At 42.6% G+C, this 22,957-nt stretch overlaps 2 protein-coding genes across 2 annotated transcripts in view; one reads left to right on the top strand and one right to left on the bottom strand.

The window, feature by feature from the left end:
- Positions 1–849: 849 nt before the first annotated feature.
- snx6 (sorting nexin 6) lies at positions 850–8,306 on the bottom strand. Its single transcript, XM_085342779.1, has 14 exons — positions 8,267–8,306; positions 8,072–8,122; positions 5,994–6,098; positions 5,783–5,893; positions 4,422–4,543; positions 4,207–4,330; positions 3,920–4,015; positions 3,726–3,831; positions 3,470–3,545; positions 3,278–3,317; positions 3,100–3,186; positions 2,857–3,016; positions 2,679–2,764; positions 850–2,467 (listed from the first exon to the last, which is right to left on the bottom strand). The coding sequence occupies exons 1-14, from the start codon at positions 8,270–8,272 to the stop codon at positions 2,414–2,416; spliced, it is 1,224 nt and encodes a 407-aa protein (XP_085198905.1). The 5' UTR covers positions 8,273–8,306; the 3' UTR covers positions 850–2,413.
- Positions 8,307–13,281: 4,975 nt separating this feature from the next.
- The window catches only part of adck1 (aarF domain containing kinase 1), a 91,608-nt gene continuing 81,932 nt past the window's right edge, over positions 13,282–22,957 (top strand). Inside the window, exons 1-3 of the mRNA XM_085343298.1 lie at positions 13,282–13,336; positions 14,299–14,436; positions 22,812–22,895. Of these exons, the coding sequence (XP_085199424.1) occupies positions 14,305–14,436; positions 22,812–22,895 (216 nt within the window). The 5' untranslated portion in view covers positions 13,282–13,336; positions 14,299–14,304. The remainder of the gene's footprint in view (positions 13,337–14,298; positions 14,437–22,811; positions 22,896–22,957) is intronic.

The raw sequence follows: 22,957 nt of genomic DNA, 5'->3' as shown, positions 1-22,957 counted from the left end.
CAGACTAGACATTTGTTTTCATTTCAACATATCTGAAAAATTCAGCATCTGCCATGATTAGTGCCTCTGTTCTGCCTTTCAGTCCAGGTTTCTCCAGTAGGATTTCTTGATATCGACCACTTCATCTATCTGACGACATGTACAGGAGGATGCACTGGTGCGCCTGTACATGTCGTGCAGGGACCTGTCCTTCCGTATTGCTTCCTCTTCTTGCTCCCCTCTTTCCTGGGTTTCTGCTGCCTGAGATGTTCACCTACAGTAATAGGTCAATACAGTAATCTGATGTATTCATTGGTCTGCTTCATGGATTCTGCCCACTTCCGTCCACTTAGCGTAAGGGTGCTGGATTTGGGTTGAAACCCTCCAAGCACGGTAAGGAGCCTTCTTGTCTTGATGTGAGTGACTTCTATCGCCTCCTTTGGCCAGCTTATTCTCCCAGCAGGGTACCTGACGATCGGCAGGGTGCAGATGATTGCTCAGATCTTGTTCTTCCCATTAAGACGTGTCTGACTTCCAGAAATCCTACCAGTGACTGGACAAAGCTGGACTGAAAGACAGGCCAGAGACACTGATCATGGCAGCACAGGATCCATACCGGCTGGGGTCTGCCACACCAGGTAAGACGACAGGTGCAGGGTGTGCAAAGGTACCTCTCAGACAATCCAGCAGGAGGGTGCAAGACGGGCATACATGGAACGCCATAAACGTGAGCATAGAAGTCCCGAGGTCAAAATGGGACACGCCCTATTTATTTCGTTTATATTATGATGGATACAAATATGTCTAACCAATAAAAACAAATTGTTCAGAGATTATTTGTAAGAAAACTGTAAAGTTTTATTGAGTCTCAGTACGATCAGGGTGGATTACAGACCTGCTGAAGTTTAAACAACTAAAATGTTGTGAATTTCATAATCATCTTTTATTATTTTTGTTTCCTTCTTGAATCAGCAGAAGCAGCTTTGGTCACACAAGATTGAAAAACATTCGTATACAGTTCATTAAAAAATAGGGATAAGAACAGAAACTGTTTTCATTTGGTGACTTAACTTTTTCTTTTCAATGACCCATGAGGAGCCACCGATCAGCGTTAAGGCAAACAGAAGCTCCGCTTTCGATTAGAGTGACAAACGTCTGATAAGTGAACAAAGAATCTACAATGAGTGATGAAGATCGTTAGCGTTCATTAGTCAACTAATACAAACATGTACAAGTTTGTGTTTGTTTTTTCTATAGTGAATTTACACTTTAACAGGAACAGAGAACTGGACTCAAAACGCCGTCACACAGCAGTAGCAGCGCCACAGGAAGTCGATACACATTAAGATCCCCCCTGGACACACAAGCGCCACCAAAATAAACAGAACCGAAGAGGCAGAAAATGCAAACGGCAAAACAACAGGTGAGGCCATGTGTGGCACAAAAATAAAACAGCACACACACACTTGTCTTTTACTGACTACTTTTGTCTGTTTTTGAGTCTTTAAACTTTCAAACAAAGTCAAAACATGAATCTTGTTTCCAGGTTCGTTAAAACACTGATAGAAGTTCAATGAACAGCTACTAACCAGACACTGTGGTCGACTGAGGGTTTTTTAGAGCACAAAAAAAATTAAAACCCCCACACTAATAGGAGTGCAATGCATCACAATAGAAGCCAACAGTAATACAGTTCGATACAATCAGCAACTGTCTGATTTTTCCTTCTCTGGTTAAAGCAGTAAGCTTGTTGAGCTAAAGTTATGCTGCTGTGCACTAAATAAGACTCAAAAACGACAGAAGCGGCCTTGAGATGGAGGTTGGTCACCAGCAGAGACAAACTTGGACCCGTGAGTACAGATGCAGCAGACCGGGTCAGTATCCCCTCCTAGGAGTCACATTCACTTGTTTCTCTTTTGACCTAAAATCTTTATTTACGTTTTGAAAAGGTGACAATTTTAGACTGAATCTGGTTTATTTAACTTCACAAATTTACAAAAAGTACAGAATGTCCAATCATATCCAGTTATAGCAGAATCAGACTGAAACCACAGAAACAGCTAATTTACTAGGACCTCTGAGGGAGCAGTCTTACTCTGCTGGTTATGGTGGCTCAGTAGGGCCAGTACAGGCGCTGCAAATCAGGCAAAAGAACAGTAGGACCAATACTTATGCTGCTTGAGAAAGAGGAAGATGATGAACAGGACTCAGGGCATTAAACAAAAACAAAAAAAAGACTGTCTTGTTAGTGATGATGACAACAGACTTCCTGTCTTTTTTATTTCAGACTCTTTCTATTTGTCTCCAGGTCCAGTTATCTTGGCGTCGGTTTTCTGTCCTTGCAGGTTTCACCCATGTGACGGGATTGTCCAGCTGGAAATGGGCGGGACAGAAGCCAGGGGGCATCCAGCTGGATGTATGCAGTATCAAACAGTTAAGTGTTTCCTTTCAGGATGCCCAGACAGCCCTGCAGCAGCTGGAGGTTCCCCTGCAGGTGAGACACGGTAATAGGTAAATGGACTGGTTCTTATGAAGTGCTTAATACTACAAGGATGCAGACTGGAGAGGCCAGCCAACCTTTCAATTAAGAAGGCAGCCTGCTCCTCTCCTACACTACAGCCACCTCACATAATGAGATCAGACACTCCTGAACAGCTGAAATGCTCTTTTAACGGCTGGTTTCTCTGTATACTCAGTACCTTGGCGTGTTTGAGCTCAAGCTCGGCCAGCTCCACCAGGTTCTTCCTGAAGGCTGCCACTCGCCTTGTCTTAAAGTCTATGAGCTCTGTTTGGAGAAGAATGCACTGTGAAAGCAGACCGCACACACATCCAACACTCCTTCACCTGTACGCTGACATAGGAAGAACAAAAAATGACCTTGCTTGGCAGACTCTGAGATTTTCTCAAACTTGTGGCAGCAAAGCTGCTGACTGGTCTCAGCCTGCAGAACATCTCTGTTTTTGGCCCGAGCCTTATCTAGAGCCTTGTTAGCGTTCTCATAGTCGACCAAAGCCCGACTCCTCCGGTACAAGAGATCCTGCGAGGGGAGACATCATCACATAAACTGCAATATTTAACAAAGCCAGTTTTTTAACTGGTGACTTCAACTGTCAATCAGACCTTTGCAGCCTGTGACTCCCTCAAATAATATTTCAGCAGGTCGGCCAGCTTCAGGTCTTCATCTGCTGCAATGCGAGCTTCAATTTTCTGTTTAAAAAACCCCCCAAACATGGTCCCAACATTAGAGTTACTGGGGTAATAAGATAACAAGGCAAACTCCAAATTTGATCAGACATACCCGAGTTTTCTCGAACAACTCTGACACTTTGAGGAAGAACCTTAAGGAAGAAAAAGGGAACAAAAGAACAAGACAGATGTGATGCAGGTATGTTTACAACCTGGCTCTGCTCAGGACCAAATACAAGTGTTAGCAAAAATCATCACATGAAGGCAGCTCCAGGTCAAGTTCAAAGACAACATTTGTTCATACTTGCAGAGGTCTGTGGAGTCCTGTGTTCCTAATGTGTAGAGAGATGAGGCAATTCTGTTGATGTCATCAGCAGCATCTAAACAGAAAACAAATACGTGGACATCAGCGTCACACAGTTTTCCTTTATATAAAACTCCAAGTCTCTGTTCAATGAATTACTCGAGACTCTAACACAAGCCCTGAACCTGACCTTTCAGCTCATGCCACAGACACAAACATCACTTACAAAAGAAAAACGGATTTAAAAGATTCTTACTTTTGTGTGACCGGATCATTCTGTCAGACTTGGCTGAAGCATCCTTGACTCTGTTGTGATATTCCAACAGAAACGTCTTCTCGTGCTCAAAGAAATCATCCACATCCTACAGGCGCAAAAACAGCAACTATCAATAAAGAGAAAACATGGAAACCACATTTGATTGAGGTGGAAACTAGTTCCTGGGTCTTCACCTTGACTCCAGCCACCAAGACACCATCTGCCGACTTCACCACATTTTTAAAGAAATCTTCCAGTTTCTCCTTCTTGTTCTTCCCTCGTACACTCAGCTTTTGGCAACAAGACATGAAAAAGAAAAGAAAGATGAACAACACAGAGTTAGCAGGTATAGAACACCTCCGTTTTCTGTCGACCTGCTTGTTATTCCTAGGAGCACCACGAGGTCCTGTGCTGACTGACGACTGGCTCTTCGAGCTGCTCAGAAATCCTAAAAATGAAATGAATCCGGTGTGATACTTACATCCTGGTTATACTCCAGGAAGACATGGAAATTGAGGTCTTTCCTGAGCACAGGATGAGCCGCCACACGACATAAGAAGACCTCATGCATGGCTACGGTTTTCTTAAAGATGGCAAGGTACTCTCTGTGCAACAACACAAAAAGGGGCGTTGTGGTGATTAATCCAGCACGTCAAACAACTATGGGGACAACAACTGCTGTCTGTGCTCACTCACGCCTCGAGCTCCTGCTTCATCTTTGTGAACTCCTCTTTAGTCATGGATCCCTCGCCCTCGCCCAGCTTCTGCAGCTTCTCTCTGGATGCATCAAAGTCTGGTCTTGGAGGTGCTGGGGGGATCTGCAACAACAACACGCATACGGCTCTACACTGAAGCCAGCTCACACTCTTTCTGGCCTCTGATGCAGGTTTGATAACTCGGTTGCACGTGCCTGTCTGCTCTTTTGCTAGTGGTGATGTAAGCTGGTCCATCAGTTTCCAGATACTGAAATATGTCGTTCAGATACTTGTACAGGCAGATGTTAAATCTGTCACTGTCAGATAACTAAATTGAACAGAATTTGGCAGGTTAAGACTAGGAACCCTCTTACTAACGTCCTGGGCCTTTTCTCTTTTGCTCTGCCTACAAATAGAAACCTTTCTTGGGTAAGAACTATTGTGCGTCTTGCCTGTGTCTGTTTACTTGTTCTTTTCAAACGTGAGCCTCATTTATTTATATTCTGATAGAAATATTGGAAGCAAGCAGAGCGATTCGAACACGTGGAAACAGAAATTAAAATATAATAAATAAGAAAAAAAACAGCCTGTGCAATTCAACAAGCTTGGTATGACGGCCTTTATTCAACACAGCCTGGAATGTCTTAGGCAAACGTTCCTTCCTTTAAGTAGCCGTCAGGAATAGCTCTCTGGGCAACTTGAAGGCATTCCTGTTCTTTTCTGGATGTTTCTGTTTCGCTGTATGTCCAGATGCTGCCACACTGCTTCAATTATTTCAGCAATACTCAGCAATCCTCCTTTTCTGACAATATTGTATTTTATTCTGTTGTATATATATTTATTCTATTGTGTGCAGTATCTTATTCATATTCTTATTATCTAATCCTACTACAGTATGTTTTTTCTTAACTTTGCACTGTAACAAAACAAATTTCCCACATGTGGGACTAATAAAGGTTATCTTAGCTTGTCTTATCTTAATTTGAAAGTCCAGGCTCTGGAAGTGCCAGCCTATAAGTGAGTGTGTTTCAGTGTGTGTGTCTCTGTTTCTGTGTAATTGTGGTGCCTTTTTATACTTGAATGCTCGATAGAGGTTAAGGTCAAGTGGCTTGACCATAAAAACCCCAAAACACAAGAACCTCCCCCAAAAGAGAGAGAGAGAGTGTGTGTGTGTGTGTGTGTGTGTGTCTGTGTGTGTGTGTGTGTAATGGCTCAAGACTAAAGCTGTCTTTCTACATCTCATTAATGAGACACAGGATAAAACGTGGGCTTATTTAAAGTGACGACTTAGCTTAACGTTATTCTACGTCTTAGAATGGTGACTATGGGTGAAGTGAAGTCCTCTGTGCATGCTGCTCTTACGATGTATCCTGCGTATTCTTCATTTTCCACAAAGGAGTCATGCAGCCAGATGAACTCTTCATGCTGTCGGACCACCGAGAACTCGTTCTGCTTAAAGTTGGGAAGCGTGCTCTGTGCAAAAAGGAAGCACATCAGCAGTGTGCAGGTTCAGGTCTGTTACGTGTTATCGAAGTTCAGGTCTGTCAGCGTATCTGACAGCAGTCAGTCTCACCTTGGTGTGAACGGTAAATTTGACCTTGTCTCGCTCACTCAGGGCATCAGAGATGTCAACCTGCAGCATGGCGTCTGTTTGAAGGTCCACGTTGACTGCACGTGGCTGCAGGAGGACAGAGACCGTGTGTCCAACAACGCAGTGAGCAGTACAGACACACAACGAAAGCCAGCTGTCAGTTACAGTGTACTCTTCACCTACATCGTACTGTGTCACAGTACAGAACTTTGTTTGTTCAGAAGTTAGTTCTACTGATTACTTTGCATGCATATGCCATGGTCTCAGCACACAGCTGGAGCAGAGAGGATCTACCTACCAGATGTTTGAAAAGTAGTCTCACCCAAAAGGGGCAAGAGCTAAAACCAATGAACCGAGGCGCAGCATCGAGGCCCAGTTTAAAGTAAAGAAACGGAATCACTAAAGAAAAACAACAACAACTATGCAGCGTGAAAAAGAGGCCTCATATGGAGAAGGAACAAAAAATACAGCTGTGTCGCCATCCCAGTTCAACAAACGTCCTGGGACACTGCATTAAAGAACATGTAACTGCACATCCATCCGATCGTGTGCTATTGGACTGACACCTCAATTTCACTTGGCAACAATAAATGAATGACATAATTAGACAGTGACAAGTATCACACACTCGAGCTACAAAAACTACAGCACACACCTTTCTGACAGGTGTGACAGCTGCCACGGTTTTAACAAGGACCACAAGTACACAGTATAGAAGTCCAGCTATAACACCAGTGTCTTAATAATATATCTCTGTTCTATTTCTTATCCACAAACCAGAATGTAGGTCTGAGACACTTGGATCTCCTGACTGTGTGAACCTTACTGCCCTCACAGAACAGCTACATCATAAATATACTGAAGGTGCTCAGATGGGAGTAAATTCACAACTTTTCTTGCTTTTTGTTTGTTCTTGTACAACAGAAATCGTCTGTTGACTGAGGCCAGGTTCAAGACTCATTTTACTTTGTCCCATCTTTCAGAGGGGATCCTGAATTTCCTCTTTCTAAAGTCCATAAAGCACAACATACTGAAAAGCCTGCATGCACACCATGTTCTTAGGAATAAATCTATAAATCAAGCTGTGACTGATACATGAATCAGACACTTCTGTAAAAGACTTCTATAATATCATTTAGTGTATGTAACTGTATACATGTGCTTCAGAGTAAAACAACCTGTAAAAATAATTTTCCAGCTTTACTAAACGATATTACCATAAAACCACAGCTCTTTACTCAACAAGCAGCAACAATAAACCTCTGGATGTGTATTTTGGACATCTGGGTACTTTCAGCTCTGTACACACGTCAGGATGAAAGAAAAGATGGAACACAAAGCACCTAAATTATTTACAAGATAATATTTAGATTCGGGGGACAGCAGTGGTAGTTCAACCTGAACCACAAGCAAAGTGCTCGGTTACCAAGTCAGGTCAAGAGCACTGAGTAAACTATATTTAAGGTTGACTTTGGGGTTTTGTTTGTCCATCTGTCTGGATTTTAGATTGCTGGTCCCTGTGATGATGAAAGCCGTGTCGTGTTTCCTAGAATTACAGAAACATGGACACCTTTATCCAACATTGTGGAATTTTGGACTGAATTGCCCTCGTCGAGCTTCGTTGAGAATAACAGGGATTAACCAATTAGAATCGGAGCAGCGTTTCAGTCATGTGACAGCTGATGGTAAAACAGCAGCGCTAGCAGCACGTACCATCAACATGAACTTCACTAAGTCAGTGGTTCGTTAGCTGCCATTTAAACTTTCACTGTAACCGTTAGCCTCGTTAGCTCTCGGTTAAGCCCAAAGACTGCAGCCGGGTCATCATCTGTACTCGCGGCTTGGAGAACCAGTCTGACCACAGCTGACAGGCTAACTGCCCATTAGCAATAAGCTAAAGTTAGCCTGGACAGCTAACTTCCCTAGAAAAATGAGCGAGCTAATGCTACCCAGCTGATTTAGCTGAATCAAACACAGAAGAGCGTCAAACTCCAACACACAGGCACACAGGTGAAAAGACACAAGGTGAACAAACAGACAGGCAGACGGACAGCACTCACTCCCCGGTCCTCCTCGGAGAGGAAGTCGGGTCCGTCGTCCAACCCTTCCTGCTGCGAAGACAAAGAGCACAGGGTTGTTTGTTTAGTTGCACACCGACCGTAACACAAACGCAAACACAACACAACAGCCGGTGGAACCTCTCGAGCTCACCGAGCAGACAACACAAGAAAAACAGAAGAGACAGAGAAACCTACCATCATGGCTGCAAATGGGTGGAGACAGGAAGTGGAGTGACGTCAGAACAGTCAGGCGTCGTCGGGCGGATTTCATGAATTTAATTCAAAACAAAATACCTGTAAAGAAAACCTACTTTTAAACAAACTAAACGAATATTAGAAAACTTAAATTAAAATAAAAGCTATAAAAATGAAATAAAAAAGGTAGAGCCAGCTTCTTCAGAACACGTTCCCTCACATGTGGAAAGTTCCTTTTTTGGAAGAACTTTGCCTCCAGTTTTGTTCATAATGGTTCTGGACATACTTTCTATGCATAACCAAGTGACGACGGAATTTGGTGGCTTCATAATCATCTCTGCTTTTGCAGATGATGTTGTTGGTGTCATCAGGTGGTAGCCTCCAGCTCACACCAGTGAGTGGCCAAGTGTGAAGTGGTGGGAATGAGAATTAGCACCTCCAGGTCTGAAGGCCATGCCCCTTAGCCCGGAGCATGGAGTGCACACACAGATAAGTTGCTGGAGGAGTTTAAGTATCTGGGATCATGTTCATGAGTAAAGGGAGTAGGAGATTGACAGGCAGACTGGGGCCATGGTTGCAGTGATGCAGATGCTGCGACCTTCTGTAGTGGTGAAGAGAGAGCTAAATGTAAAAGCAAAGCTGTCAGTTTACGAGTCGATCAAAGTCCCCACCCTCACGTAGGATCGTGAGCTTGGGTAGTTGAGATCATTGATACAAGCAGCAGAAATTAGCTTTCACTGAAGGGCGGCTAGTCTCTCCCTTAGTTAGGCAGAGGCCAGGAGTTAAGCTATTTGAGAGGAGCTCATAGTAAAGCTGCTACACCTCAAATCAAATTCCCATTGAAATTGTATTTGTCACATACACAATCAAGCCATACCATAGCCCTGGGACAGACTGGCAACCTGTCCAGGGTGTACCCTGCCTCTCACCCTGAGAGGGCTGGGATAGGCTCCCCCCCGACTCTGACAAGGATAGATAAATAACCTAAACATCAAAAGGAGCACACCATTGAAACACATAAAAGTAAGAAAAATGAGATAAAATGAAGATTTTCGCCTTCATTTCTGCCAGACAATGCTGAAACGTTTCTAGCGGCTAGTGTCTGTCTCTGTGTCTTCCCTGTGTTTCTCGTGTCTGCGTGTTTCATGCTGCCTCTCCGTCTCTCCACACAGTAATGTCCCTGTGCTAGTTTCTCCCCTGTTCTCAGTGTTAAGCTTGTGTGTCTTCATCTACGTCTTCGTCGTGCTTCCTGTCTTATTTTGATAGTCCTTGTCCTGCACTCACTGTATTCAGTTTTGCTTCCTCTTTGTCTTGTTATGTCAGAGGATGAGGCTGGGGAACAGCTGAGAAGACAGCTGTTCCCCAGCCTCATCGTTATCCTGCCTGTATTTAAGTCCTCAGTGTCCCTCTGTTTGGTGTCGTGTTCTCCGTGTTAGTTGTCAGGTCAGGTCTAGTCTGTGTATGATTGTAGTTCTAGATCGCCTTTTATTTCTTTAGTGTTCATGTATTTTACTTTTAGCTTGTTTCTCCAGCAATAAAGCTGCTGCTGTACGTTTTCCGTCTCTGAGTCCTACATTTGGGTCCTAGCCTGACACACAGCTGACAATTAGCAAAGCAGTGTGAAAGAATTCCAGATCAGACGTTTTTAGTTCAACATACAAGTGAAGATGTTTGACCTTCCATCTGGTTTTATCTCATGTGCTCTTCATGCAGCTGAGTACACTCAGTGTTAAAAGCAGAATCTGTGCAGGTCTGAGATCAGTAGTTTACTGAAACACCAAACTGAATTCATGTTTCTGCTGATATACAGTGACACAGTTATATGGATGATTAATCCCTTTGGCTTTTTGTCTTTGACTTTATCAGGAAAACAGCTGCAGCTTTCGCTGACAGCACATCATGTGGTACTTAAGTGTTTGTACTTTTGGTCCGCTTGCCTCCACCCCAGAGAGAAGGGTTACATCTCCTGGGTCTAGGTGCGGTTTGCCCCTCTGAGGGCGGGGGTACCTGGACCTGGGATATAGAGTATGTTTGGGGAGTGAGACTGTCTGTGCAGTGTCTATTTGTGTCTGTCTACACGTTGGGTGAGTGTCGAGTATTTGGTGGTGCATATGGGGTGGGAATGCACGTTTGTGTCCGCGTGCGCCTGTTCGTCTGTGTCGATTGGCGGGGCCTGGGGTCTGTGGCCCGGCTGGGCTCCTTCCGGGGGGTGGGGTGCCCTCAGACCTCCGGCCTCTGGGCCTGAAGCTCGGTCCTCTCTGGCACAGCTGGCTGCCGGAAGAGCCCGCGGGCACGCCACTGCAACCCCCTCTGACCTCTGCTCCGTAGCTGCTGGGTGACCTCTCCTTTGGGGCTCTACTCAGCTCTTCCCAGGAGGGTGGCACGGTTCCCCCCCCTTTGGTGGTCCTCCTCGGGTCCTCGTACTCTGGGGCCTCTGGATGTCGGGGGCTTGGATCTCCTCCATACCTGCTTCATGCCCTGGAGGACGGGGCTGTGGCCCCCCCACACTCCCTAGCAGATCGTTACATGGAGAAACCTTTGGAATACAAGCATGCTGATCCACACAGGTATGCACACAGGTGTACACACGGGTGTTCACAGACGCGGACTACAGCTTTCTTGGCTGCTGCCTCAAAGCACATTGTGCGCTGTCTATCTTGCGTGCTGCACAATATCGTTTAATATTTAGTATCTACTGATATCTACTGCTAGCTAGTTTATTGTGATGGTGCTGTTTTTTTATTATGTTGCTCTTTGTTGTTTGCTTTCTCTTCTGTTTTTTTTCTCCATACAGGTGACCCAGGTGTTTTGTTTGTTTGTTTTCTTTCTTCCCCCCCTTCTCACCGTCTCTTCTCCCCTCTGGTTTTCTTTCTCTCCCTCTCTTTCTTTCATTCTTTCTCCCTGTCCTATCCCCCAGTCATGTCTGTCCCGTTTGTAGCAAAATAAAATAAATACATAATTATAATCAAGGTCAATCAAATGGACCAATATGGCAAGGCCATGATGATCCACTTGGTAAAATAAATCTGCTTGGCATCTTTCTTGGCCTTAAGACAACAATTCTGATGGCTAAAGATCCAAACCGGGGGGGGGGGGGGGGAGTGTTTGTACTTTTTTCATCAGTTAGTTATTACAAAGAGTGAACATATAAGATGATCTGTCTTTGTCACTGGGTGGTGCTGAGGTCTGAATCCTTGGGCAGCTCCTGTAATCACAAACAGGATCATCACAAATGTAAAGTTTACCCCTTAGGTCTGAAACATCCTTCCCTGTTTCACACACTGCAGGATCTGAAGTTCTGCTCCTACATGTTTTCAGCACTGCTGACATATGAACTGTTTATTCGTCGATAGTTTTAGTGAACCTTAATGTCTCACTGGAGCATATATTCAACTGAATCATTCGCTTGTCTTTATTTATTTTTTTGATGTTCATATGTGTCATACTTGGTTTAAACTTTCATTTTGATTTAAAACTAACAGTAAAAAGGCATTTTCACTGGGATAAGCATCTGAACCAGCATGTTAAAGATGTTTGTGTATACTGAACATAAGGATAATTTAAATCCCGAGAATCTGCTGACTTTTCAGTTTTATTTATATTGCGCCAAATCACAACCACAGTTGCCTCAAGGAGCTTCATACTGTCAGGTAACGACAATACAACAGGACTTCTGGGGCTAATGGTTGGGTAAGATCGGAGCAGTACCATCATAACGCTACGTCTCAGCACAGATGTGTGATTACCTTAAGGATGAAGCTATGTTGTATTTATTGTGTTTGAACATATTTCACAGTAAATAGCCACAGTTCATTTTAACCTGAACGGCAGGTTGTTTTTCCTCAGCTTGTTAGCCAGCTCAAGACAAACTGTAAACATAATTAATAACCGAGTAACCTATTTGATTGTATTGTTAGCTTTGGTTGTTAGCTACTTACCAATTTTTGTGTGTGTATGTGTGCATTTTTTTTTATTTTTTGTTGTTTTGCAACTTGGAGTTAGCATTTCATTTTGAACAAATTAAATAGAATGTAGCCGCAGTAATTTTCACCTGGCAAACAGCAGCTAAAACGTAACAATTCTATTTAGTTTAGCTAATGTGTTTTTTATTAGAACAAGCTTTACTTGCTGTTTGCTTCTCAAATTAAGTAAAACTGCAATGTCATTTATAATAGCTAGCTTTTTTGGTTACAAAGAACCTGATGTTTTCTCACAATATTGGAAATAATTATAAGTGGTGTTTTAATTTACTTTATCTTAACACAAACTCGATGAAAGGTCTAAACTGCCCCCAATTCTTCCATGTTAAATATTAACTTTCTAGCTATGTGTCATTGCATCCTTTAGATCATATTTTGACATATTAATATTATTGGATAATTTGCACAAGTTGAAAACAAATTCATTTGTTGTGTGGTTACACATGTACACATGTAATTTCTCCCACCCTACATTTAAAAGAATGAAGTGTGTTCATCTTCATCTAGTTATGAGCAGTCAATCTTTTGGGGCTATTTATGAAATCTCCTTTAGGGCCACCAAAATTCTAGGGCCGGCCCTGTGGGCCACGCAGGAGGCGGGGTTTATGAGCCATACTGGAGCCAGACGCCAGGGGGCAGTAGAGACTTTCGGGGAGCTGTTACGTCGTCCATGTTTTCTACAGGCTCCATATCAGGCCGTACTACATTAACCAGAATCCTTTGGCTCTGCGTCGAAATTTTGCGAAGAGGTCAAATCAAACGGATAAATGGCAGTCAGTCAGCGCGCGTTGTAGAGTCAGGTAAAGCTGCTCGTAGTTCTTTCATTGAGACGTTTAGTTTCGCCGGTCAGCACTGAGTGCTGCTGGGTGGTGCAGCCATACATCGCCTGTTACAAAACCCAGCCGGTTGTTGCATAACACAACAACACAAGTGATGATAAGCTCACAGTCGCCGTATCCTGTTCTTTATTAGCGTCTTTTAGAAACGAGACACCAGCGAAATCCGGTCTGAGGCAAAGACACTACTTGGAGCTGTCTCGGCAGGAACTGCTTTGTGATTCATTGAGCTGACCTGCCGCTAGCTGCTCAGGGTGAGTGTCATAACACGCCGAGCCGGCTTAGGTGCACCAACACAAAGATGCTTAAGAAAAGCAGGAGACTAGTGCTTTCACTGTGTAATATTTTAATCAAGTGGCAAACTAGGTAGCTGATATTATTGCGACAACATTGCATGTATATTGTTGTTTTATTTTTAGACAAATCAGATAAACTCCAGTGATCTCCAGGCCAGGTGATTGACATATAACTGACATTTTCTATTTAAAAACAGTCCCAGTTTCTGACCGTAAATAAAGGACAGTCTGCCCTCTACGCGCAGGTGATGCTTTCAGGATCACTTACAAGATGTTTTTTTTCCCTCTTTTTTGGTGCTTAAGCCGTATCAGCTGAAGTTGAACTGGGGCTAGACTATACTCCTGTTCAGTGCCAGTTTATATCACAGTAAGTCGGTATAACCTTATTTAAACAAGTGAATCATTAACATTCATTTCTTTTAAATTGCAACCTGATAAAAGGGGAGTGCTTAAAAGATCCAAAGTTACACAGTAACAGCAATAACTCGACACCCCCTACTGGTGAAATGCTTCCCCCTTTAATGAGTAAGTAAGTTTTAATTCTGCAGATAGGAATTACAAAACATAAAAAAGGACCTATTTTCCACATTTCTAGCTCCACGTTTTTATTCTTGGGCATTTATAGAGCTCTGGGCAGTTCAAAATAGTCCATATTTGTCTTATTCTTAGTCTTGTTGGGGTCCTTGGTAATGCACAAACTGTCTGAAGCCTGAACCCTCACCAAACTAAGATGCAACCTTCTGCCGTGATCAGATCTCAAATGTAGATTCATATTAAGAGGCACTTTTCTTTTTGTGTCAATTCAAAGTGCCTGATGTGAATCAGCCACAGTGAATCAACACAGCATTATTCCGAGTTATCAATGAATGAAACACTTCTTTAGCACTTTGTTGATCTCCTCCCTCGTCTTCCTCTTGCAGTGACTCATGGCTAATCGGCTCCTCAAAGTCTCCTCTCTAGCCACAGCAGTACTTGCCTCATCTGGATTTTACCTTTATAGCAGTCACCTGGACCTCAGTGACTTAAGTGTGATCCGCTTTGGACGAGCTGTGGCGACTGTGAGTTACTGCACAACACTACTTGGAAATTTCATATTCTAAAATGCCTTTAATGATAATAGCATTAAGTCCTTACAAGTCCTTCTACTAGGCAGCTATACTGGTAACACTTCTGTGAACTTGCTTATGTTGAAGCATCTTTGTATCTTTACTTCATTTGTATTTATTCAGCACCCAAGTTGCTAAACAGTGAAAGTACATTTTGAAAATAAAAATTCGAAATTTAAAACTACCTTAAGTAGAATTTAAAACAGTTTCAAATTTCAAAACCAGTACACATACAATCTGACACTAAAACAGGTAGTCTAAGGAGCTTGGAAAGAAAGTTTAAGTTTCTTGAAGATGTTTCAGCTCTCATCCCAGGAACGTCTTCAGTTCTAAGACCGAATGATGGAGAATCCCAGGTGGGAGCTGTCCTTTAAGAGGGTCGTTGGCCCACTATTGATCATGTGCCTGACCACATGAGCCCAGGCGTAGGTCCGCAGAGGTTTTGGTGAAACCATTGTGAGACCATGCCTCACACTGTTATGTGACCCATTCAGATCACCTGATGAAACGTCTTGAGGAAACTCCAGTTGTTTTTTCTTTCCAAGCTCCTTAGACTACCATGACCTGGATAAACAAGAACCTACACAGACAAAGGTAAAAGTTTCATCAGGACGTTAGTGGCTTAGAAAAGCAGAAAGATTAAAAATAAGCTTTACCAAGAAATTTAAACGATTTTACAGAGTGACTGAAGAAATCACTCTACAGTCTAAACTGTAAAAGCCCAATCACCTTTAGGGACCATGCAAGTCTTTAACAAAGTCATGCTGTAAAATGTGTTCATGAGTCAGCAACTTGCAGCTGTAGGCAGGAGCCTGACTGTGTAGGGCTTAAACACAAGCAAACTACAGGGAGTGCAGAATTATTAGGCAAGTTGTATTTTTGAGGAATAATGTTATTATTGAACAACAACCATGTTCTCAACGAACCCAAAAACTCATTAATATCAAAGCTGAATGTTTTTGGAAGTAGTTTTTAGTTTGTTTTCAGTTTTAGCTATTTTAGGGGGATATCTGTGTGTGCAGGTGACTATTACTGTGCATAATTATTAGGCAACTTAACAAAAAACAAATATATACCCATTTCAATGATTTATTTTTACCAGTGACACCAATATAACATCTCCACATTCACAAATATACATTTCTGACATTCAAAAACAAAACAAAAACAAATCAGCGACCAATATAGCCACCTTTCTTTGCAAGGACACTCAAAAGCCTGCCATCCATGGATTCTGTCAGTGTTTTGATCTGTTCACCATCAACATTGCGTGCAGCAGCAACCACAGCCTCCCAGACACTGTTCAGAGAGGTGTACTGTTTTCCCTCCTTGTAAATCTCACATTTGATGATGGACCACAGGTTCTCAATGGGGTTCAGATCAGGTGAACAAGGAGGCCATGTCATTAGTTTTTCTTCTTTTATACCCTTTCTTGCCAGCCACGCTGTGGAGTACTTGGACGCGTGTGATGGAGCATTGTCCTGCATGAAAATCATGTTTTTCTTGAAGGATGCAGACTTCTTCCTGTACCACTGCTTGAAGAAGGTGTCTTCCAGAAACTGGCAGTAGGACTGGGAGTTGAGCTTGACTCCATCCTCAACCCGAAAAGGCCCCACAAGCTCATCTTTGATGATACCAGCCCAAACCAGTACTCCACCTCCACCTTGCTGGCGTCTGAGTCGGACTGGAGCTCTCTGCCCTTTACCAATCCAGCCACGGGCCCATCCATCTGGCCCATCAAGACTCACTCTCATTTCATCAGTCCATAAAACCTTAGAAAAACCAGTCTTGAGATATTTCTTGGCCCAGTCTTGACGTTTCAGCTTGTGTGTCTTGTTCAGTTGTGGTCGTCTTTCAGCCTTTCTTACCTTGGCCATGTCTCTGAGTATTGCACACCTTGTGCTTTTGGGCACTCCAGTGATGTTGCAGCTCTGAAATATGGCCAAACTAGTGGCAAGTGGCATCTTGGCAGCTGCACGCTTGACTTTTCTCAGTTCATGGGCAGTTATTTTGCGCCTTGGTTTTTCCACACGCTTCTTGCGACCTTGTTGACTATTTTGAATGAAACGCTTGATTGTTCGATGATCACGCTTCAGAAGCTTTGCAATTTTGAGACTGCTGCATCCCTCTGCAAGATATCTCACTGTTTTTGACTTTTCTGTGCCTGTCAAGTCCTTCTTTTGACCCATTTTGCCAAAGGAAAGGACGTTGCCTAATAATTATGCACACCTGATATAGGGTGTTGATGTCATTAGATCACACCCCTTCTCATTACAGAGATGCACATCACCTAATATGCTTAATTGGTAGTAGGCTTTCCAGCCTATACAGCTTGGAGTAAGACAACATGCATGAAGAGGATGATGTGGACAAAATACTCATTTGCCTAATAATTCTGCACTCCCTGTAATCTTAAAAATGGTTGTAAAACTAACAAGTAACAATGAAGAGTTACAATAACCGATGTGGTTAAAAGCTTGGCGGGAGCATTTTGGATTAACTGTTGTCTGTGTATCTGGAGGTGAAAACCCCAGATGACAGAAAGGAGTTTATAATTGTTCCAGTCTCTAAACCAACTGGAAAAGTATCTTTTAAAAACTGAGTAGCGATCCAGTCTGACAGGTAGGCGGAAGAATTGGACGGTACCACTGTGTGTTTCAGGCTTCCAGAGAGATCTGTGGCTGAATTCAGTGTAGCACTGTTTTATTAAAATAATCAAGAAATTCAAGAAAATCAATTCACACTTTTCTATTGAGGATTTAACAGGTGGGATAGGCAGTGATGGTTTTTAACTCTTTATCCCATAAAGACAACATTTGATGACCTCCCTGTGCCTTTAGTGTATGTCAATAAAAATGTTCTGTGTTGAGCATTAGAATTTTTTCTGGGTTTTTCTAGTGGTTACTGCATAAGCAGAGATCACGCTCACTAATATCTGATTCCAACCCAGTGATTTTGTTCTTTGAGCAGGCCTGAAATATGACAGGAACTCCTCAGTTCACAAAAGAGCTTCAAAGGTTGCTCCTAGTAGGCCTTCAAAGGGTTAAAAAGAATTTTAGCTGGGAAGTTGTGGAAGATGGTTGTTCCAAGCTTCCTTGAATTTCAAACTAGCATTTGAAGCTGAAGGAAAAAATGTCCATCCCGGTTTTCCCTCCAAGGCACGAGCGATAAGCAGAGTTCTGTCCTTTCCTTCTAAGATTCCTAATTATTTAAAGTAACACTCAGGTATGCCATTCAGCGTGTTAGTACGAGCTCGGGAGCAGCTTGGGAGAACAAGAAAACAGAGACTGCTTTAGGTTGCCTTCCCAATCGACTCAAAGGTTTATTTGATACACAGCAGTTTATATAGAGGAAAAAAAGGTTCGTGTGTCAGCAAGTTCTCAGTTCAAACCAGTACAGACCAAATAAGGAAACGTCTTCCTGCCTTGTGAGCAAAGAAGTATCCTGTGTGTAGTTTATCAGCTCAGCTACAATTTATGATCATCCCAGCAAAATACACAGAATACAGAGTTCTTTCATTAGTGAATTCTGAAACAAACCACCTGGCCTTTAACGAGCCTCCTTCTAAGAGATAAGGAAGGGAGGATGGGAGTAAGGAAGTGGTCTCATCTCTGTGGTGTTTTCGACCTTCTGGTACCAGCTTGTGAGTCTTACACCTTAATTCTTGGGTCACAGAGAAAGAGAAAAACAACTAGTAGATGGGCCTTATTGAGTAACAGAGTTTTCCTGCATAATGTCACTATAAAACAATATCCAGTAAATGCTACCATGGTACTAAAATACCTAACAGAAGCTAAGGTTTTAACAACAACGATGGAAGCTTTTAGCTTGTTCTTTCTGTATTACCTCATAGCCTTTCTGTGTTACCTCTTTACTTTTCTTAGTTTCTCATTCAAGCCATCAAGTCAGATTTATTCAACACTGTTGGTAAGTGATTTGAGAATTCCTGCATAAATCCCCAAATCATTTTAGGGCAGGTCTACAGTGCATCCAGGAAATATTCACAGTTTGCCTGAAATTCTTGAAAATTTGTTAAGAAAACTAAAGTACAACATGCATATAAGTATTCACAGCCTTTGCTCAGTACTTCATTGAAGCATCTTTGGCAGCAGTTACAGCCTCCCATGTTTTTGAGTACGATGTTACAGGCTTTCACATCTGTTTTTGGCCAGTTTCTCCTCGTCTTTGCAGAGCCTCTCAGGCTCCATCGGGTTGGATGGGGAGTGTTGGTCCAGAGATGTTTAATCGAGTTCAAGTCTGGGCTCCGGCTGCACCACCCAAGGACATTCACAGATTGGTCCCCAAGCCACTTCTTTGTTGTCTTGGCTGCGTGCTTGCGGTCATTGTCCTGTTGAAAGATGAACTCTGCTCCAGCCTGAATTCCTAAGGTGATCTGAAGGCTGCATGAAGTTTAGAGGTCTCTAGTGACTGCAGCAAATTAACATAATCAACCATAAAACAATAACTATAAGAATAGATCACAGAAGTCATGTTGAATCAACACAAATTCAATCTTATGTGAATACTTTGGATTTACTGGGGAAAATTAAGTGAGGATGAAAAGAAGAAATCACATGAGCTCACCACGTGTCACTGATGAACTCATTAAAATCAAGTAAATTCAAAGAACAGTGTGGGCTTTGATGGAAAATGTCGTGCTGCTGAAAACAAGCTGTTATAATGTGTAGCTGTTAATAATTAATGTTAACAAAAGAATTAATGTTACTAATGATTCGGTGTCCAGCCTAACAGACCCAAGTCAGTGTTTCTGGCCCGTGTACATTTGCACTGGGATTCTGATATTTTAAATATTCATACAGTTTTATTAAAACCTGCTTAATTCATACGGTTTTGGGTGATTTCACTTTGAATCTGAAAAATAATGTTAGGAAAACCTTGATAAAGATAATAAAATAAAGATCATCTAGCACAGAGGTCTCCAACCTTTCTTGCGCCACGGACCGGTTTATGCCCGACAATATTTTCACGGACCGGCCTTTAAGGTGTCGCGGATAAATACAACAAAATAAAACTAGTACTGGTACCGAAAAAAGATTTATTCATAACCAGTGTTGGTCAAGTTACTTGAAAAAAGTAATCAGTAACTAATTACTGATTACTTCCCCCAAAAAGTAATCCCGTTACTTTACTGATTACTTATTTTCAAAAGTAATTAATTACTTAGTTACTTTTTAAAAACACGATTTACAACCTGAGTAGGTGATAAAGCGATAGATCTTTCAGCCCAATTCTACTTTTTCTGCATAATCCATCATACAAAATGTAATCAAATGGAAAAGCATCTTTTTAAAACTTGTTTTATTAGTTTTAATCTTTTAACTTTATGCATCAAGCAAACATTTAATTATCTGCAACATTCTCTGACTGGAAGAAATTAGTTTAACATTTAAACCTATTTTCTGCACATTCCAGCACATGAAATAAAATATTTTTTGTGTTTACACTCAGTCTTTCAAATAGATGCAAGTAAAACACAGCAGAAAATAAATAAAGTCAAAGACTCAGCGGTCCTGTTGCTCTATTTTCACCTGTAAAGCAGGAGTGGGGCAGGCGGAGGTTTACCCTGGTGCAGGTGTGCCGCGGTCAGTGGAAGAATCCGCGAGTTTCTCTGTGAGTTTCCCATTACGTCGTAGCTACTCGGTGCTTGTTGGAAGTTTAGGGGTTTTTTCGCTGTAAAAAGAAGTTTTCTTCCCACGCACAGCGGACACTAATGTTTTTGTCACTTTTTATGGAATCAAACTCAAAGTAAGGTCAGTACTTCCACGCTTTAAACACTGCACGCTCATACTCTCTCCCGCACTCGATATATGATCCATTGTTGATCTGGACACAGCTGTTGTCACTAACGGCGCACTCGCTTACGTCACTGTCGTGAGACATTCTCGCAAAAAAATCACGGTTTTAGTAACGCAGTAACGCAGCGTTCCTACGGGAAAGTAACTGTAATCTAATTACCGTTTTTGCAATAGTAATCCCTTACTTTACTCGTTACTTGAAAAAAGTAATCAGATTACAGTAACGCGTTACTGCCCATCTCTGTTCATAACACACGTGAAAAGACCCAGGAAAACCGATTTAACGATAAAAACGATAACAAAATAACGCTGAAAACCCATAAAAACCCTGAAAACCATACATTTCATACCTGAGTCTCAACTCTCGCGGCCCGGTACCAAACGACTCATGGACCGGTACCGGCCCGGGGGTTGGGGACCGCTGATGTAATACACCCTCCTTCAGATTCAAGTGGGACAGCAGACATGCGCCTTCAGCGACCTGCCTGATTGAAACATTGTATCAGACTAAGTTAACAGTCAACAGCTACAAAGTTACTTTCTTCACATTGGAGTTTGTCAATCAGGTGCTTGGATGAAGGACTCCCACCAGCTTTTTCCTCTTTGTGCTGTCTGCAGACTGACTCCATGTTAAACTATGACAGCGCCATCGTCACTGCTGTTGTGTCATCAGTGTTTTTGTTTAAAAATCATACTTTTTATTCACACGGATGCTCCAACATCCTCCTGTGTTACTTCCAGCTGACCTTTCTTTACCTGGATGATCCTGATGAAATCTTTGGCCTCAGCAGAGCTGTTACAGATATGTGGCCTCTCCTTATTGTCATGAATGCGATGTTATGCCATGAGCTCCCGAGCTCGTCTCATCTTGTTACTCCAGGAGCCACGTCCTGATAGAACATCACTGGCTGCTTCCAGGAGAAAATCTCCTTTTTTTTCAGCCTGGCTGCTTTCATCATTGCTTCTTTGTCCTTATAGTTAAAAACCTTCATTGTGAGTGCTGTGTTGTTGTTCACTGTGTACACCTCTCAGTGATATGACATATCACATCAGCCACATGTGCTGACGGTGAACCTGCTCTCATCCGTGAACACCACAGAACGTCAGTAGTTGTGAAAGACTTGGAGCCACACAGCGTTCCCTAACTGTTTCTTTCTTCCTTTAACGTTATGGCACACACAACGCTTGCAGCTCGGCACCTTTGGTTTCTCCGTGGCCAGCTTTCTGGTTGGCTCCACACTTCACTGCCTGTCCCCGGTGTCACTAAAGAGGGAACAGAGCTCATCAGTGTGATTCCTTCCAGCTTGTCCTCAGCCTCCGTGGCGCTGCCCCTCGAGCACACCCCTACCACAACGGTATTTTATGGAAAATTCCAATCAGGCTTCACGGTGCCAGGCAGTGATCACAGGACCCACTAGAGGAATTTGGGCCCTCAGGCCACGCTCACAAAGTCTTTCTGTTTGTTTGGTCAGAAACTGGAGGTAATTTTGTACGGCTCTGGCAGTGCTCATCCTGTTCCTCTTCACACAACTCGCTGTCTGTCTGCTGGAATCTCTTAATGGTCTTGAGACACTTTTGGGAGATACAATAAATGGCAATGGAATGGTTTAATGTGCTGTCCTTGAGCAGCTGGGCTACTTGTGTAACCTCTATAGCAGGTGTGTTGACCTCAAGGCCTCAAGGGCCGGTCCTGCAGGTTTTAGATCTCACCCTGGGTCAACACACCTGAATCACATGATTAGGTCATCACCAGGCCTCTGGAGAACTACAAGACATGTTGAGGAGGTCATTTAGCCATTTAAATCAGCAGTGTGGGATCAAGGACACATCTAAAATATGTAAAAATTGTGTATGTTTCTGTTCTGTGTCTTGTGTACTGTTTGTTTGTATATGTGTCTTTCTTGCTGCTGTTACACCCAAATGTCCCCTTGTGGGACAATTAAAGGATTATTCTATTGTAAAACCTGCAGGACACCGGACCCGGAGTTCCCCCACCCCTGCTAGGATCAGGTGTCGTCTATCCTTTATTGTTCCTCATTGGGGAAACTCAGGTGTTCTAGCAGCAAAGTGACAGGCAGATGGAGCGTGCAGATTCACACAAAACTAAAGAGTAAATAAAAAAACAAGAAGTAAGAGGCTAGATCATCAGGAGCTTCATCAAAGGTGTCCACTTGATTTTATTGACTGTTTAACACATAAAAGTTCTACACCACAAAAAAAAATCGAATAGAATGAAGCCAGGAAAATACATGTTTATATTGACTATTATCTTAAGTTGTGAACATGTCTTATTTAGTTTTTGGATGTTAAACTGTTAAACTATGTAAAATCATATATACAGAAGCAAGAATGTTCTGATTCCCATTCACAGAGTTATTCACAGCATTCTCCTCCTACCACAATACAATGTAGGGTTAGCACATACGATGACTTAGACCTCAGAAGGTTAGTAACTATTCTTCCACTTTGCAGTTGAAAATCTCTTCATGTCATTTGTTTGTTCGTCTGCAGACAGCAGTCATCAGCTACGACTATCTCACAGCTTTCAGACACGTGGAAAATGGCACAGACGAATACTGGCACCTCAAGTCAAAGGTAGAGAACCACTTTGTTTCTTTAGAATTGGGGTGGGTGAAATGTTGTTGTTGTTGTTGTTG

The sequence above is a fragment of the Diplotaxodon limnothrissa genome, linkage group LG19, assembly GCF_057381915.1.
Source record: "Diplotaxodon limnothrissa isolate DT_005_m linkage group LG19, D_limnothrissa_male_GT1.1, whole genome shotgun sequence".
NCBI classification, from domain to species: Eukaryota; Metazoa; Chordata; class Actinopteri; order Cichliformes; family Cichlidae; genus Diplotaxodon; species Diplotaxodon limnothrissa.
This window is presented reverse-complemented; position numbering and strand designations above follow the sequence as displayed.